This window comes from Atta cephalotes, assembly GCF_000143395.1.
Source record: "Atta cephalotes unplaced genomic scaffold scaffold00017, whole genome shotgun sequence".
NCBI lineage: Eukaryota > Metazoa > Arthropoda > Insecta > Hymenoptera > Formicidae > Atta > Atta cephalotes.
In genome coordinates this window covers 3,824,065-3,842,136 of record NW_012130081.1, presented here as the reverse complement: position 1 = coordinate 3,842,136, position 18,072 = coordinate 3,824,065, and the positions used below count along the sequence as shown (strand labels likewise).

General features: G+C 32.8%; 1 protein-coding gene across 1 annotated transcript in view; it reads right to left on the bottom strand.

Moving 5' to 3' along the window:
- Positions 1-17,094, bottom strand: part of LOC105618641 (atrial natriuretic peptide-converting enzyme-like) — a 20,615-nt gene extending 3,521 nt beyond the window's left edge. The window contains exons 1-4 of the mRNA XM_012200171.1: positions 17,047-17,094; positions 8,142-8,325; positions 1,886-2,099; positions 477-848 (exon numbers count right to left, since the gene is read on the bottom strand). Of these exons, the coding sequence (XP_012055561.1) occupies positions 477-848; positions 1,886-2,099; positions 8,142-8,325; positions 17,047-17,094 (818 nt within the window). The remainder of the gene's footprint in view (positions 1-476; positions 849-1,885; positions 2,100-8,141; positions 8,326-17,046) is intronic.
- Positions 17,095-18,072: the final 978 nt, after the last annotated feature.

Below are 18,072 nucleotides of genomic sequence, written 5' to 3'. Positions count from 1 at the left end.
CGTACCGTACTGTCGAGGCGTCGTCACACACGTACGACGAAACGTAACGTAGACGTACGAAANATCNCNCNCNCTCTACTACTATATATATATATATATATATATATATATATATATATATATATATATATATATGTATATTAATTTTAGATCATATTTTTAATTTCAAAATATAATAAGAAAAGACAAGATAGTTAATTTTTGCAATAATTGTAATTTTTAAATTGTTATATATCTAATTAATAGTAAAATATAAAAAATAATATTTTAAAATTAAAATTATTTTAATATTTATAAATAAATTACATAAAATAATATAATTGAATTTATAAAATTTTCATGTCCTTTTTAACAATTTTTTTTTCAATAAAATAAAGCTTAATAAAATAATTTTTGTTGTAAAGTGATGTATTCTTTCTAATCTAGTTGAGATCACCGTGGATTTATCTAATCTAGGGAGATATACTAAACCTTACCTAAAAGCAATAACATCTTCTTCGACATCCGACAACGATCCATGTCCTAACATGTTCGGATACGAGCTGATATTATAGGGGAGATGTTTACAGTATGATAAGTCCAACTTGCTACATCTTCTTGGCGGAGGAGCTGTCGTTGTCGGCGGTAATGTTGAAACAGTCGATTGCGGACTACTCTGCGCATTGAGGGCCTTCAGGCTTTCTTGCACTTCGAGACTCTTCGCTTCTATTGTCAGATTCGTCAGGTATCGCGAAGTTTCGGGATTCAATTCCCGCGACAGAATATCCACGATATTCCCACTAGTTATAGTCTGATATCGCGGGTCAAATCTCACATCAAAGTGCACTACTAAATCACGGCCTTCTATCCTATAAACGTACAAATATAAATTGCTTATATTGGGAAAGAAAACTCTCTAAAAACGTATTAAAACTTTTTAAAATTTAATGTAATTCTTAAATTTATTGACGATCAAGATAATTATTTAAAGGTGATATCGCTCTTTTATTTTAAAATTTCAACTCAAAAAACGAATTTCGAGTTATTATCATAAATGAGTATAAGGATAATTACAAGTGAACTTCATAAAAAAAATCATCTAAATCATAACTTAAAACGGGTAATTTTTTAAGGATTATAAAATAAAAATTAATATTTTGTCATGTTAAAATATATTCTTTGACGACATTATGACATATTTTAATAAACAAGAAATATTAAATAGCTATAAAAAATATCTAATATTTTTTGTTCATTAAAATATGATATTAATTTTGTAACGTACAATTGGTGTATAGGATTCTATCAAATTGAGTTCATTTTGTGTCAAATCGAGTCTATAATTTCTTTATAATATACTTATGTCAGATACATCTGCATGATGCGATTCTGCAATAACGCAACTCATCTCGTGGACCGCCGGTGAGGATAAATTGAGTGAAACCTACAGACTCGAGTGTGATACATTATTGATGAGCGTGGCCGCAATAATGTTGGTTACATTTCATTGAACCCTGAAAGGAGCAAGTGTCGTGAAATCACGAGAAAGCTGCGAAATGATCGCGTCCGATTTCTCTCCCGCAACTGGTTTGAGCTGTTTTCATCAGTTTCCGTGACATCAGTGTATATTGGCTTTGTCTCATCGTTTTCCTGTCTGCGAAAACGGATTTCATGACGAATGGAGAAATCAGCCGAGGGAGAGCTCGTGGTATACATGATCTAATTGTAATTGACCGATTTTCTGATCTCACACGTGACTCGCTGTTGGATGTTATTGCACAATTTGTTTTGTAAGCATCTTTACAGGTGTGTCTCATGACGCAGCACGAAAGAAGGCGAATGTAGAAAATAAAATAATTGAACATCCTTATAATGATAATATTATAAAATTATATAATTTTGTTACCCGTCAAGCGCCAGAACGTCCGATGCGAGGAACGATAACTTCAGCCAGCTGCGACGAAAGATAAGATTTAGGCGATCGCGATATTCCCGTGACCGTATCCGGAAAGCCTCAGTAGAAGGATCAGCCAATTCCACGGTGAAGGAATCGCCTTTGATAACTCGGAATGTTGCGAGAAATACTTGATCACCAGGTGGATCTGATGTAAGGAATGTGTCTAAAATAAAAGAAAAATATTTGATAATAATATATTTAGGTATTATAAGACAATTCGTAAAAGTAATAAAAGACAAACTAGCTCGGAAACAAGTACATTCATATATTTGTAAAGCAAAAAGTTCACTGCATGAAAAGAATGATTTTGCTACAATATCTAAAAATTTAAATAAATATAGTTTTGAAAATAATTTTATTGGATCATCAAAATAATTATTATGTACACTAAAAAAATGTGCAAATTGTAATAAATTTGAATGGTATCAACTAAATATTTATTAAATATAAAAATTTATGTATATGTATTTTAGTACAAGGACTATTAATTTCACTTAACTATCATTTTTTTTATTGTGTAATAAATATTTATTACTGTAAGTGTTTAGTTGATATTTTTAAATAAATATTTATTATTTATTCAAATTTAGTACATTTTTTCACAATATGGAAAACTCAAACAACATAAAAAAAATCATGAATAATGCTGCAAGTAAGTTTTGAGATATTAGTAATCAGTTTGAGTATCCTACATAATTATTTTGAAAATCTAACAAAATTATTTTCAGTTTTATTTAATTAAATTTTTAGTTATTATAGCAAAACTGTTCTTTTTATGTGAAACATAATTAAACAAATAGAAAATCCAAATGTAGGATATGAGAAATTTTGTGCACGCTAATAAAGAGATATCGTGTAAAAAAAAGAATTTCAAAAGATATAGATGTATGTCAAGGATAAGAAAGATATAAATAAATATCACATGATTATTAGCTTAATTGTTGAGTGCAAGGAGTCTTTTTGCGATATAATTTCACTGCTCTCCACACATCGATCATATTAATAAGTGTATTACTCAACCAGTGGCATTAATCAAGGTAAAAAAAGATTCGCGTATAGAGTTAGCCTGATTATGCTGTAGACGCAAGGAAAGTTGATTACCGGTATATATTATGTTCGTGAAAATTACAGTGAGGTCACCGTCAGAAGCGTAATAAATCATTATCATTCGCTACTTTATTAGACGTCACCTCCATATAACATTTTGTATTTCTATCGACGAAGTCGGTTGATGAGGACCGTACGAATTTATGAGAGGTCACCAGTGATCTCTTTCTCGGAGGATCGCTGGGAGTTTCGCGAAATTACCGATAAGCATCCGCGGGAAGGAATTTAGAACGTGGCGGTCATGCGCACGAAGTCTCACGTAATTCCTTGTACGTACCACAATCTGGCTTTCTAATGCATGTACGATTGGAAATGATAGAGTCGAGCGTGCAAAACGTGCCAACAATGTCGAGGCGGGTTTCGCTCGCCAAGCGTTGTCATTAGAACGTCGGCGCGGTCAATTTTCCGCGCGTTGAGTAAAACGAGACAAATCGGGAGCACGCAGGTGCCTGCAGGGATCTCGGTTTCTCACTAGGAATCACCTTTCACCGAGCTCCCTTCCCATCAATTCAATACGGCTTACCTGGTGAGAGAACTTCTTTGATCCTTTGGTATACGGTCATGGGCGGCGGAACATTTCTTTCTGGGAATAATTGCGACACATTCTTTTTAATTTTTTAAATTCTTTAATTCTCTTCTAATACTTTTTTTTCTTCATATTTTAACCTCGATTGATTATTTAGATTAGTTCAACTTTTAACTTGTATTTTCTTCGCATAAAATTCTCAGATTTTTACTTTATTTCATACGTTATTTAAAAAGATTTACACGTTTTGCGATCCGTTGAGAATATCCTTAAATATTTCAGCGTCTTGTTTTTCGCCCTATAAATATTTTTAAGAAAAAAAAGTAATAATTAAAATTCAAATTGTAAAAATTTTGGAAGGTAATGTAATTAATTTTGGCTGAGTAATAGCGACGCCTATGGTTATATCATTTCTCGTGAATACGCTGTATGGTTTGCTTCCGAGACAGGATACTCGTGGAGTATACAGTATATATTTTTCTTATGTGACTAATGAACATGGAATATCTAGCATTATTGCGCGTACAAAATGCACATTAGCCCAGACGTACTTTCTCATGCACTTTTAGCACGAGACAATTACTCTGATAAACATCAAATGACATGCAATAATTCAAATAAACAAATTTAATTATTTCTTATTTAATTTGATATTTTAATAAACTATCCCCATCCTAATTTAAATCTTATCTAGTGACAAGTAAAGATCGTTTCAATTTTGACAAATAATTAAAATAATTTTCAAAATAAAGAAAATTATATATATGAATAATATAAAACATATCTATAAAGAATACAAAAGTAAATATTTATATTTTGAATTAATGATGTAGAAAGAATCTTTGCGAGAGAAGAAAACAAGTTTTCCATTAAATGAAAAAAATGTAGATTTTATTTTTTCTTATTAATCAAACTATTTTTTTTAATATATAAAGAAACTATTTTTTGTAGCAATCAACTGTTTTGTCATTTTAATGCTAATTCAGAATAAATTAGTATTCAAAATGTTTCAAGGACACGAACCCCCTTTAAGATCGAACCTTGAACTGGGCATATACCCATCGGCTCAAGCAACTCGGTCAGACCGTTATATGTTTGCCAGCTGAAAGCCTCAATGGACCGGCACGTTCGTGCTGTATCTTTCGTGACCTCTTATTTCTTTTGGTCGTAAACACGAATTAAGCGGCGATGAGAATCGCTGATTTTCATGCTGCTTGGATGTGCGAGATGCGTCTGCATCAGCAATTAACAATCTAAGTTTAAGTGCGGTATAAATCACTCTCGAGTGAATTCGCAATAGCCATCATTATTTCTGATGCATTCGCAGGAGAGTTACATTAAAGTAAAACACATAGTGCAAAAGATGATGTGTAGTGTATGCATTAAATGCCGCTAATCAAAACCGAACGGACGGAGCGTATTTACAAGCGAAGTGTAGAGAATGAAAGGCAGGAAGAAGGTGATGCGGCCAAAGCCCATTGAGGTCTTTCAACACGCACGCATAACGGTCTGACCGAGTTACCGAGTGTTCGAAGAAGCGCCAACATATACTCTTGATCAGACTTTTTCCTAGCAGTTACGTTAGATTCTCGAAAAAAATCATTCTCGAAAAAAAATGTATTACCTTCGAAAAAGGAAATATTGCAATTAGTGCCATTATTGTCATTCATTTTTTTAGTCTGAATAATTATTTTGTTATTTAGTAATAGAATAAAATATTCATCATGCTACGTATCTCTTAAAATATCATATTGCGAATAGCACATCGGAATATAGTATAATAATTATTGCTCAAGCAGTCTTTGAACGAAGCAAAATTCGCTTGAGAAATCTATCGATTTCTCTAACTCAACTTCAACTTTGTCTACTAAGATAGTAATCGGAAAGCATTCGACACAATTTTCTTATATTGAAAGTCGTGATTCGCGCGGCGAGTTGCTGTAGTCATTTGAAGACACCGTCCAAAAGCATTCAAATCACTGTTCCGTAACGAACGATCATTGTTACGTCGAGGATATGCGGCCTTGACCTTACATTAGTCATTCGCTTAGACAAATCCTTAACTTTTGTATGAAGACTTTCTCGGAACTTTCTGAGTAACTTATGATCGATTTTACTTTCTAAGGGTTTTTAGGGTCACTGAATTTCAATTCAATTTTAGTCTCAGAGAATTCTAAAATTCAAATTTCGAAAAACTAATCTAATCGTGAAACTCAGTTTTAGGGAATTCTTGGAGACTTTTTCTAAATTTAAATATTGTTTAGAAATATCGAATATCAAAATTATAGTAATGTCTATGAAGGATTTAGAAATAAAAATCAGTATTTGAAAATTAATTTGGAATGAGATCGGAAAGCCAACTATAAGAATAAGAAAAAGAAGAAGAAGAAGAAGAAAAAGAAGAAGAAAATCAATTTAGAAATACAACTATTCAGTACTGACTTCAATAAAGCAAAATTAGCAACTTCATGTTATTTTGCAATTAAAAACTCTCTAAAAACTCTCTAAAATCAAGTTTTTTATAATAATCAAACTTTTTTATCCGCCATATATTGAATCCATCGTTTTAATTTTTTTTTATTTTATCCTGATATCAAGTAACGTGTTAGAAAAAGGAATCAATAAAAGCAAAACATTAACTAGGCCTTATATATACATGTATATATATATATATATATAAAATCTTTTTTAAATAACTATAAAAACTTCAATATAACATGTCATTCATGAATACGTAATTTTATTAAACTAGTGTTTTTATGCAAATAATGCGTTCACCGTTAGAAATCGTACATTCACAGTGTACATTCTCTATTCCGTGAAATCGTATGCCGGACTTCTTCATAAATATAATTTTGTATTTAAAAGCCGTTTTACTACGCAGATAATATTAGCCAAAACAAAACAATACAATATCTTTGTCATAAATACTATTCATTAATAAACACATGAAACCAAAATGTGCTACTTAAGTATTTATGTAAAATATGAAATTTTGAAAATTTCAATTGTATTATACCTATTCCTTCTAATCCCTAAGAGGATTGAAAAGTGAACTAATATCTTATTTCTGTAAAAATGATAATATATATTGTAAAATTCTTAAGAAACTAAGAGAAATCAAGACTTGGACTGTTTTTCTTCTTAAGAGACCGTACGCTCTGGATTTAAAAAGAAACTAATAATAACAATAATTTTTTTTTAGAATAATAATTTTGTGCGTAATAGATTCTCTATCTCCTTTTAACGTAATGTGACACAATATACAGTTATTTCTCTTCTTCGCATCTCGCTCACTGTGTGCGTCTAGCGTGATACACCAAGGTGAAGTGCACGTGCCTACAAGGAAACGCCATTCATTCGGACAAAGTGGCGAGTTACCGTCGATCGCGCACTTCACAGCCCACGAAACGTTCATGCACCATGAAAGCGTCCATTCCGCGATTCGCGATTGCGATGCGTTACCACGCTGGATAATTTAAACGCCCGCCAGGTCGCCGATTGCCGGTTAACCGTGGAGTAATTGCATTTACTCGTCTTGGTACCCTCGACGCGTGTACGCAAGAACAGCGAGTGAAAGCGCCGTAGCGCTTGCGTGACGAAAATGTCTCGGTTCAGTAAAATACCTTCGCCGATAACACGTGTACTTAAAATAACATGTAGTCGAGATGCAGTTACAGCGTGGAAGTAACTGCGATGGTACACGCATCACGTTTCGAATAATACGCAATCTTTCATCGCTAATGTGTAGCCAATTAAATCCTTCGACAAAACGCTTACTTTCTAAGAAAAGCAGTCGCTCTCGAGTTCGTCGAGCAATGATCCTTCTACGGTACAATAACTTTATAAATTGTCTAAATGGAAGACCAATGTATTTTAAGTGCCTGGCTTTTACTTGAAGAAAGATTATTAAGATGGATATCTTAATCAAAAAACATTTTGGAAAATGCAAAAATAAAAAAATTTAATTTTAAATATTTTATATTAATTAAACATCATTGTCTTCATATTGCGGTATAATGCTCTAATAATCGTATACATATAAATTAAAAATTGCACAGAAGCTGTCTAGAGCTGTCACAAAAGCTATAATGTTAAATTAATTTTATGCAAAAACATTTATTATAATTTCAGAAAAACAATAGTCACAAAATATAAATTTATTCATGCTATAAATTTTTTTGTGAATATGTTATATAAAACATAACCATCAATTTATTATTAAAATAGAAAAAAAAATGCGTTTCAAAGTGTTGGCAATAATATTTAGATTACATTTGAAGAACACGCTATCAACGCTATTGTGTTATTTTATTTTTATCATTAGATGTAACACAAGAACAAAATGATGCATACGTTGATAGTACTATATTATCCATAGTGATATATATTAAAAAATCGAGATGTCCATTCGAGTGATGTTTTTCCAAAATTATTGTTTTATAAAGAATTAATGTTCTAAATATGTCTTTGAACTTCTAAACATGTCTTTGGATTTCTAAACATCTAAATTTCAACTCTGAAATAAAAACTCTGAATTTTACGTTGTTTATGCAATTTCAAGGTACTTACAGCCGAGGTATATAGAGACTCCTGAGAAGAGGAGGAAGAATAAAAAGGCGGCAAGGACACAGCATCCACAGCGATATTGTCCGCCTAGTTTCCTTGTAAAGCGGATGTCACTGTCGGATGATAAAATTGAGCTTGGTGTTCCAGCACGGCTGAATCTTCGAGTGCTTACCGTGCTTACCGAAATCTGCAAAAACATAGTTGTATTTTACACTGGTGATTTTAATGTTTTGTGTACACATAATATAAACTAAACGTATTAATCAAATAATTGATCAAAAATAATATCAATTAATATTATTCAAAAAGTTTTGAGTAATAATATCTGTTTCTTCGTAAATGTTTCTTCGTATTGTAGATTACACAGAGACTATAAATGGAATTTTGTCACAAATTATAGTTCGCCTAAAGTGGACTCAACATACAGCACTCAAATAAAAATTAAAAAAGAAGATAAATATTAAATATCGATAAAATATTATATCGATATGTAACTATTAATCACAGGAAACGATTAATCATAAAATGTAAAAAAAATTAAAAATAATATAAGAATAAACATTAATCATGATAGTCATCAATCTCTCGCATCAATCATCATGTGACTGTGATCTTTAATAGGAAATGCATAATGTGAGCGCGAACAAGTGTCATATTATTATCCATATTTCATGCACTTCCTGTATATTTAAAGAGATTATTTTCTATAATGAAATAAAGCCTTAGTAATAGCATTACGAAAGCAAGATTGCTGAAACTATTCAGTAAATAATAGTGGGCGGCGTCTTTCTCCATGCTGATGAAACATTCCGCTCCCTCGTGCCATCAATGAATTTTTACCAATCCGAAAGAACAGGGATTACCGTGATTCCTCATTGCGAAACAAACTGCATTAACGATCGCATCACTTCCGTCTCAGAGTCAAGACAAAGCAATGCAATCTGAGCCGATTTCGCCTTAAGTTTGCGCTACATAGAATGAATAGTTATCTTAAGACAACAATTAAAAGACACTTCTGTCGTTTTTGGATAAATTTTGACATCTAAAAGTGTTCGAGAAAGTTCACACTGAAAAAAAATGTATAATATTTGTAACTATATTATTGCATGGTAAAATAATTATGTTGAAAAGCTCTATTTTTATAATTATTGCTATAATGTTAACAACACACAACAAAACACAAACAACACAACAAACACACACACACACACACACACACACACACACACACACACACACATACACACACACACACACACACACACATAACAAACATACATAATAATTATATTTATGATTCTACCAAAAACTATAGTTTTGGTCAAAAATATTACTACCTTATTAATTATTATTTAAACTCAATTAATTTGTTGCAAATTAGCTTTTATTCAAAACTTATTTCAAAACTTTTGTCTCCTTTAAACTTATGTATAATGTCAGTAATCAATAGATAATAACGCAGGTAAAAGAATTCCAGATAAATGAAAAAATGTAGGTGCCTAATATTTTTAGCTAAGACTACTGTAACTAAAAATGATTATAAATTATAGTCAATAAATTATAGGCTATAAATTATGGTGATTATACTACGTTTTTTTCTGTCAGTGTAGACAGGGAAATTCTGAGTTCGTGCATCCAGAGTTGAAAATATAAAAAATCTATGACCTTAACTCTTCACGTTCTCTCGATAATCCTAACTGCGTGTCACGCAACATTGACTAAACCATGCGTACGATTGACATGTCTAATTATCGCATACGAGCGTGATTCCTCACTCGTTCAAGAAATTCAAGCAAGCAAGCAACCCTCATGAATAAATTATTTAAATTTAAATAACATCCGTCTATTTAATCGCGTTCCCCGTCGAGTCCGATGCATCTCCACGCTCGGTTGCAGCGCGCGGCCCACAACAAGATATCATCGATGTGTCTACGCCTCCGTTCCGTTCTCTCAAATGCTACACCCGGCACACGCTCCGGTGTGAAGGATCGCGCCTATGCAACTAGGATGGGCAACTGAAAGAGCGTCTGAATTACGGGTTGTTTTTCGCCGCAAAGGTCGTACAGAATTAAAGACCAAAACCTGTCTAAACAGCACGAGAATCTTTTTACTCGCCAAAATATGACAAACCGCATTTTCATGTGCCGCACTGATATACATTCAGTTGATTCTGTTGTACACACTTTCGTTGAAAAATGCAGACATCCTATTTTGCGTTAAAGACGCACCAGAGCGCGGGCAATGATCCAAACGTTAGGTAACAGTGGATACTCGAACGACGTTCGTGAGAATCGACTGATTTTCTCACGCGACCCAGAGTACATACATGGGAACCATGTTTAGACACAAACACGCATTATGTAGCAGCTGACGAATGAGATACTATCTTGAATTCTATTTTCAATCACTTCCGCGGTGCGATTCACGCCCGAGTGGTCATTATCTAATTAAGGCGAGTTTAACCAGCACAGATACATGCCCGCGTATAATTACTGGATATAGGTTTATTAAACTGTGTCAAGAGTTCGCGATTCAATCGATTCATTACACCTATTATTTATCAAAGTGTATGAACTGGTAACATAAGAATATTGAGCGGAACAGTTAAATTGAGGATATATCGTATAGCAAAATTTTAGAAAAGAATTATTGACGAAGTATGAAAATATAAATTTGTATGTTCGTCTGCATGTTTTATCAAAATTATGATTTACAATATATTTCGCATATGAAGTACGCAAGTACGTTTGTAATAGTTTAACGCTAGCTAAAACATTTCTCCACCGCAAAACCGCGATTGCAGAAAAGTTCCTTGCACTGTATCGTTATATAAGAATGATTTATAAAAATGTTATGCCTCTATGTCCGTTATGAAACTAGCAATAGAACGATGAACTGGATGCGAGAGATTGCCTTTCGTTTGTGGATATCAGTTTCGCGAACAATGTACTGGACTGTGCAACGATTTTTATTTGCTGCGCATGATTGGTTCTGATGTAATATCAAAATGCTATTGGAAATAGCGTGCACTGTAAACGTTTTATTTCGCAATTCAAACTCTGCTTGCATTCGTAAGAAATGCAGTACATTCGTGAGAAAAGCAGTAAAAATCATATGGATTTAAAATAAATTGTTAAAATTAAGCTATGACTTCTCATGCAGAAAACAAGTCAAAATAATAATTTTTATGAAATCATGAATCTTGAAAGAAGATATTTCTATCGTATTCAAATACGTATCATAAAAAGACAAATAATTATTTACAAATAATTATCTCTAAAAATTATTTTTGAAAAAGCAGTTAAAAAAAGAGATAAAAAGAGATAAAATATATATTTTACAATATTTTAGTAATGTTATTTCAATGTAGATTATCTAAACTTTTAGCGTAAATGTTTAGCTCGAAACTATAAGAATATTTCGTTTGATCGTTACATAAGATTTACGATAGCGACAAAAGACTAACTTTGACAAACAATAGTACGAAAGACATTACGAAAGTCAAATGAAAGTTCGTATATCTTTGCTTTGTTCTAACCTAGTTCAGTAACATTTCCGCTAAAAAATCTTTCTCATGCACGCGATGTACCCTTTATTGCTTCCAAATCGAAAGAATAAACCGGAAATCTGCAAGCATGAATAATTTTCCTTTTTTGACAAATATCAAAGATTAAAGTTACTTTGAATGCAAAAGTAAAAGTGTCAGGTGATTCCTCGATTGCTATGTAAAAGGTCAAGACGATCTTTCACGAAGAAACAAATGTCGTGTTCACGTGAAGAAAAAATAATGCATAATAAAAAAATTATAATATTAAAAAAATAATATACAAAGATATTCTCAAATATAAATATTATTTTTAATTTTATTTAGGAAAAACTTAGAAATATAGCAAAATTATTCAGCAAAACTTCTTTTAGAAATATTTTCAACAATTAAAAGCCATTTCGATTACCTTTCTGTTGAAGTTATTGATTGTTAAGAACAATACAATTAAAACGATTAGTTAAAAGTCTTGCTATTGGCGTCTATTGATTAAATTAATTAATAATTGAGTCAATAATTAACTCGATCAATAGATATTAACAGCAAAACTTTTAAGTTCTTAATCTAATCTATGCATCAATATACTTATATATATTTACTAATAAGTAGATAATATTAGAGATAATATTATATAGGATGTCTTGAATTTAAATGGCCAAACTTCGAGAGGAGGAGATAAATTAAAAAGAAATTCGGGACACCTTGTACTGATAAATAGGTAATATTTGATCGATTATAGCATAAATGTTATCTATTTATCACAGTATCATAATTAAGTACATCACTTGAGATTATTATGAACGAACAATTAAAAATCTTTCGATCAGCAACACTGCTGATCGAATTAATTGTCGATTAAATTTAATCGAAATTGATCAAAGTTAATTTTTTGAAATCTTTCTGTATTGATTTCAATCTTTTATTCTTAATGATTAAAAATTCGAAACACATTAATGAATAACAATTTGTTGGAGGAGTAAAATTCGTGATCGCGGATGATGTTTTATAATAAATGCGATGCAAGGCAAATACAAGCCTCCCTCCCTATTTCGAATCGAATTATATTCTATAAAACGATCATTGCAAGAACATACGTGAGAGTTGTTAGTGCTTTATTCGCGGCTTTGTAACAGCTCAAATAAACAAAGCCATTATCTCTAAGAGACTATGTAAAAAGGAGAATGCAAATGCCAGATAGGAGCGACGCGGTTGACCGCGGTTGCGAGTTCCATGCCGATCTCGATAATGGGCCGTTTCGCGCTTGAGACGAGCCGATCCGATCTAGTAGACGCACCAGATTGGAAAGTAGAATTCAGTGTGAATAAACGCAGTGCATCGCATAGCGATTGCAGGAAGAGATTAAGACACGCTCGGACTGACCGACACGTTTCGAGTTCTTCCGTTAATAGGCGCGGTCAGTGACTTCAAGGCCGGGAAAAATTAGGCTTCCTCCGATAGAAAAAGCGCTCTTTCCACGGCCAGAAACTTTCGTGAAAGTTTACATGGTCTCATGCGATACTGGCAACTGCCTCCGGTACCAATCGAACGTGACTATAATAATAGACCGATGCGTAATGGCCGTTGTAAACGCTGCCGAGCCATTGAACCGCTCTCTAAACCGCGCGATGGGTAAAGATTGCTTCCACTCCAAAATGAGAAGCTACGTCGAATTTATGTCCCCGTGAAACCGCGCGTAAAGAGAAACCTCAGGTTTATGAATTTTAAAAATTAATGCTAGAGAAAGAAGCGTTTCTACATAATCATTGAAAAGATGATTCAGATCAGGTATTGAGATATAAGGAAAATATCTCGCAACGGTATCTTAATGATACCAATTTATAAATCGTACATTCCGAAGAAAATGCGATTTTTTTTTTTCTCGTACATTATAAGGTGATTTTAATTATATATTACATCTTTGTGGTATATACAATTTTGAGAAATATGTAGCTTAGTTTATGAATAAATTATTTATGAATAAATTGCTAATTACTCAGCAAGATGATTATCGAGTAGACAATAGTCAAATTGGTATCGTATAGATATCGATTTAATAATCGATCAGTTTGATGAATCATTTTTCGCTGGATAATATTTATTTTTTAAAAATAAGATTTTTTGAAATATATTTTTCTTGCACGAATACTTTTTACACTCATTGTACATATAAATAAAATAAGCTAATTTATATAAATAGAATTGATAATAAGCGCAATAATAATAATGTAAAAAAGGCGTTATCTCTTCTTGCTGCTGTCAGAATTGAAAAACCGTGTCAGTCTATTGTCAACCGTGAAAGGAATCAATGTCTATGACCGGTGAAGAGAATCTGTAAAATGTCATTGGAGCTACTGTTCTCTCGTAACTTTCTTGACCGTTATAACCGTTATACCAAACGTCAAGCCACCTTTCCAAAAGAGCAAGAATCTAAGAACGAGTTTCTGTCCATCTTGAATTACAACCCGCTCAGTCATACTATCCACGTAGTAACAAGTAAGCTCTTAGAAACATGACGCTCAGCAAAAAAACAAAGCTCGTGAAAAAAATTACAGCGGACATGATCTCTGATCTGTAATCTGTCTTCGTCATCAAGATAATCGGCATTGTATCTCGCAACGTATTCTATTCAGAAAATTATTTCAAATCGTTTCGCGCTATTCCAAGTACTATAGAATTCAATTGCGGTTTGAACACAATTCTGAGATGGTCTTCAACATTCAAACAACAACATAGTTTTCTTATTTAGAATTTAACTTATATACTTGTAATTTTATAATATGTGTACATTTGATAAATAATAAAATATAACAATAATAAATAATAATAAAATTATTATTATTATTTTCATTTATATATCTAATAACCAAAAATTTCAAGGAAGAAGATAAAAATCACAAAATAAAAAGAAGCAAAGATGTTACCGATCACGTCACTTGACTTTTATTATTATATATTGAATAAATAAAGAATATACGGTGGCAAATCATTGATATAGAACTCTTCTCGACACTCAATAAGACATTGCCACCAATCATTTGAATTTGACATCGATACACCAATGACAAGCGCGATTTTTAAGAATACCAAGCGCGCGAATGGGTGTCCGAGAAATAACGGTATCGGGGATAGAGTAGATGAGGACGGCCCAACCCAGGCAACCCAACCCAACTAACGCATCGCTCTCCATTCCGGTCAACCTAGTTCCCCGTCAACTCGCCGTGCGTAAATATCCGCGTGGCCAAGGAGGGTTATTGGAGAACAAGGTCAATCGGTCTGGAGATGAAAACCAGATGAATCAGGCTCCCGACGCCTGAAGAAAGAGGTGAAGAAATGGGCACAATTCCCGCATGTAAATAGCGTTAACACTTGGTATCTTGATAATTAATTAATTAATATTACCGATGAAGAAATCTTGTTAATTAAGTGTTATCACTTCAATTAAACCTCTATCACAACGCGCACGAGGTTTCGATTTTCTTTTCAAAAAGCTAATCTTTGAAGCGAATGATAGTAAAACACAAAATCATTGTCTATTTGAAAAAGAGTTATTGTCACTAACCATTTTTTTCTGTCACAAAGGAACTGAGTAGAAATTTCAAATTACGCTAGATAGAGAACAAGATTAAACAAGGTTGAAATCTAAAAAATCTTGATTTTTAACCAATTCTTTAACCAATTCATGACTCGTTAATTTTATGTACCTGGCTATCCGACAAGTTTCGAATGCATGACTCGACGCGGCTTACATAATTTATTCTCAGTAAAAAATCGCGTCCACAATAATCCAACGGTCAGTGGTAACGAACGCGACCGCAAAAATAATCTGCAAACGGTATCGGCTTGCAGATCACGAATCGTTTCGATGTGTTTTGCCTTTTAGTCGTTTGCGTGCAACGCTTTCAAGTCAACGATTCATTTCTATTCAAAATATACGAAAATTTATAATTTGTGTAGAGATTTTTATTAAGAAAGATCTATTTTATGTAAAGAGATTTTTATATTAAAATATAGATTTTACTTTGATGAAAATAAAAATCAAAACGTAAATCGGATGTAATGGAAAAGTAACAGAAACGTAACGAAACTTCTAGAAGGCGGAGATTGGAATAATGAAATGTAAAAGAAATATTTACGCTTCTTTTACATTTTGATGTTTCTATTTTCATCTCCTAGAATATAAATTTTGTTTATACTTCTGTTATGTTTCTATTACACTTCTATTCGACTTAGGCTCTGAGTTTTATTTTTATCAGGATATGTACGTAAAAATCTACATTTTAATAATAAAAATTTCTATACAAAGTATCATTATAAAATAGCAAATAACGTCAACGTTGGCAAATATTCAAAAATCGGAATAATACAGACAACATTTGAGTATCAATGAGTGAGTAAACACAAGCGAGTTCAAGGTTGATTTTTCTTCTTGCGACAGTCCCGTTAGTCTTTCGATGACCTTTACATCGCTCTGTAATGCGAGAAAATTAATCGGAATAATTAATTGAAGGACGAAGGTGAGCATCGACGATGCTTGATGCACTGCGCGACTTTCACCGAAGTTATTGTGTGAGATTGATTCATTCGGCATCATTTCTTATAGCTGGAAGATTTCATTCCGATGCAAAGAACAGAATTAATTCCGTTTTATTTCTCTTTATGAAAAAATATATATTATAATGTAAGAAATGCCGTGAGAGTTGATTAAATTAATCAGAATTGCGCTTTCTCGCTACAGGCAATACGCTGAAATGTCAGTGACGAGTTATGGAAGCGATTATATTTATCCTGCAATTGTTCCACGTTACATTCTGCAGAATCATTTCTGAATAATAGAAGAGGGCGGGCACTTTATCCGCGAAATGATTATTTACAAAGTCAGCCACGAGACAGAAATATGACGTTGCATCGGGCAACAAAGGAATATTTCGCCATTTCGTTTCTCCGCTCGCACAAGACCTCCTCTAATAAAGCAAGTTTAAGTGCAAGTTCGAACAAAGATAATATACAATACGCATTTGTGAAGTTAACGCACTCGAAAATGCGCGCGTTTGAAATGTTCGTAGGTTCAAGATTTATCATGAATTATCTGCCCAGAGGCTCCGTCAAGACGTCGGAAGATCAATCCGAAGAAATTGGAAAGTATGTATTGTATTTCGAACGCGCAACGCTTGCCGTTATTCATATTTTCGCTGCGTTAAACAATGCATTCCTCCTCGTGCGTGATTCATAATGCCTCGCGATTCCCCGCCTCGAGCTGCGACGTTTTCGCACGAAGGCCCAAATCCTTAATTAATAACGCGACGAAATAATGAAGAAAGCATGGAGAACTACGAAGGGAAAGTGCGCCACATATTCGAGTCTCACCTTCGAGTCCCACGAGCTCTTCCGCTTGTGCTCCATTGCGACGGTCATTTTTTTTCTGTTTGCGATCCCGCGCTTTGTCAGCACTTCTCCAGAACTTGGCCGACTCGAGAAGTCACAGAGATCATCGTGGATTTCTTTCCCTCGTGAGCGTATGGGTATCAAGAACAATGGATGACCACGCGAAGACGATCAATTGTCCGTTTCCGTTTTTTAAAAACCGCAAGCCTGAATATCGGCAAGATCTCCTGCACGCCTCCGCTTCGAAGATGTTAGCGTCCCGTATACTGCAAAAAAAGAACACTTAAAGAAACTTATGCAATTATTCTCATAGGAAGAGTTGGGATTTATAAAATAATTATTTTTTCTCAATAAATACACGCTGATCGCCGCTGATTGTGGCGAGAGCGCGTAAATAACACGATCGGTCGTTTACCGCTGTTGAAACTTCCGCTTGGCATAAAGTGCCGTTCCTTGGCATTTCTCAGTAGGTCTATACTTATCGTTTTATTATCATATTTATTGAAGTTAAGTAATGTCCATTAATTTAGAAACCATAATAAAGTTTAATATAATAGTTCCAAAGTTCTATTTGAAAAAGTATAATAAGTAAAAATATAAAAGGAGGATTTTATTGAGATAACAACTGAAAACTTTAATATTAATATAAAAAATATTAATTTTATTATTGTAATATAACTTTATAGCTTGAAACAGAACCTTCTTTTTTATTGATATTGTCTTTGAAATAAATTGTTTTCATATAATTATAAATAATATTTTTAAACTCTTCGATAAAGAAAACTAATTTAATGTAATTTTTCGCAAATAAGCGATGAATGATAAATTCTTCACATAAAAAATAATCATTTTTAAATATAAAAATTAATAATCATTTTTAAGTAATTTTTATTATAAAAGAAAAAAAACAAAATATGACTAATTTTAATTTCTAAAAATAGAGACTATTAAAATAAAAATCTAACTTAATATATTGTCAAATAATTACACAATCCAATAACAATATCC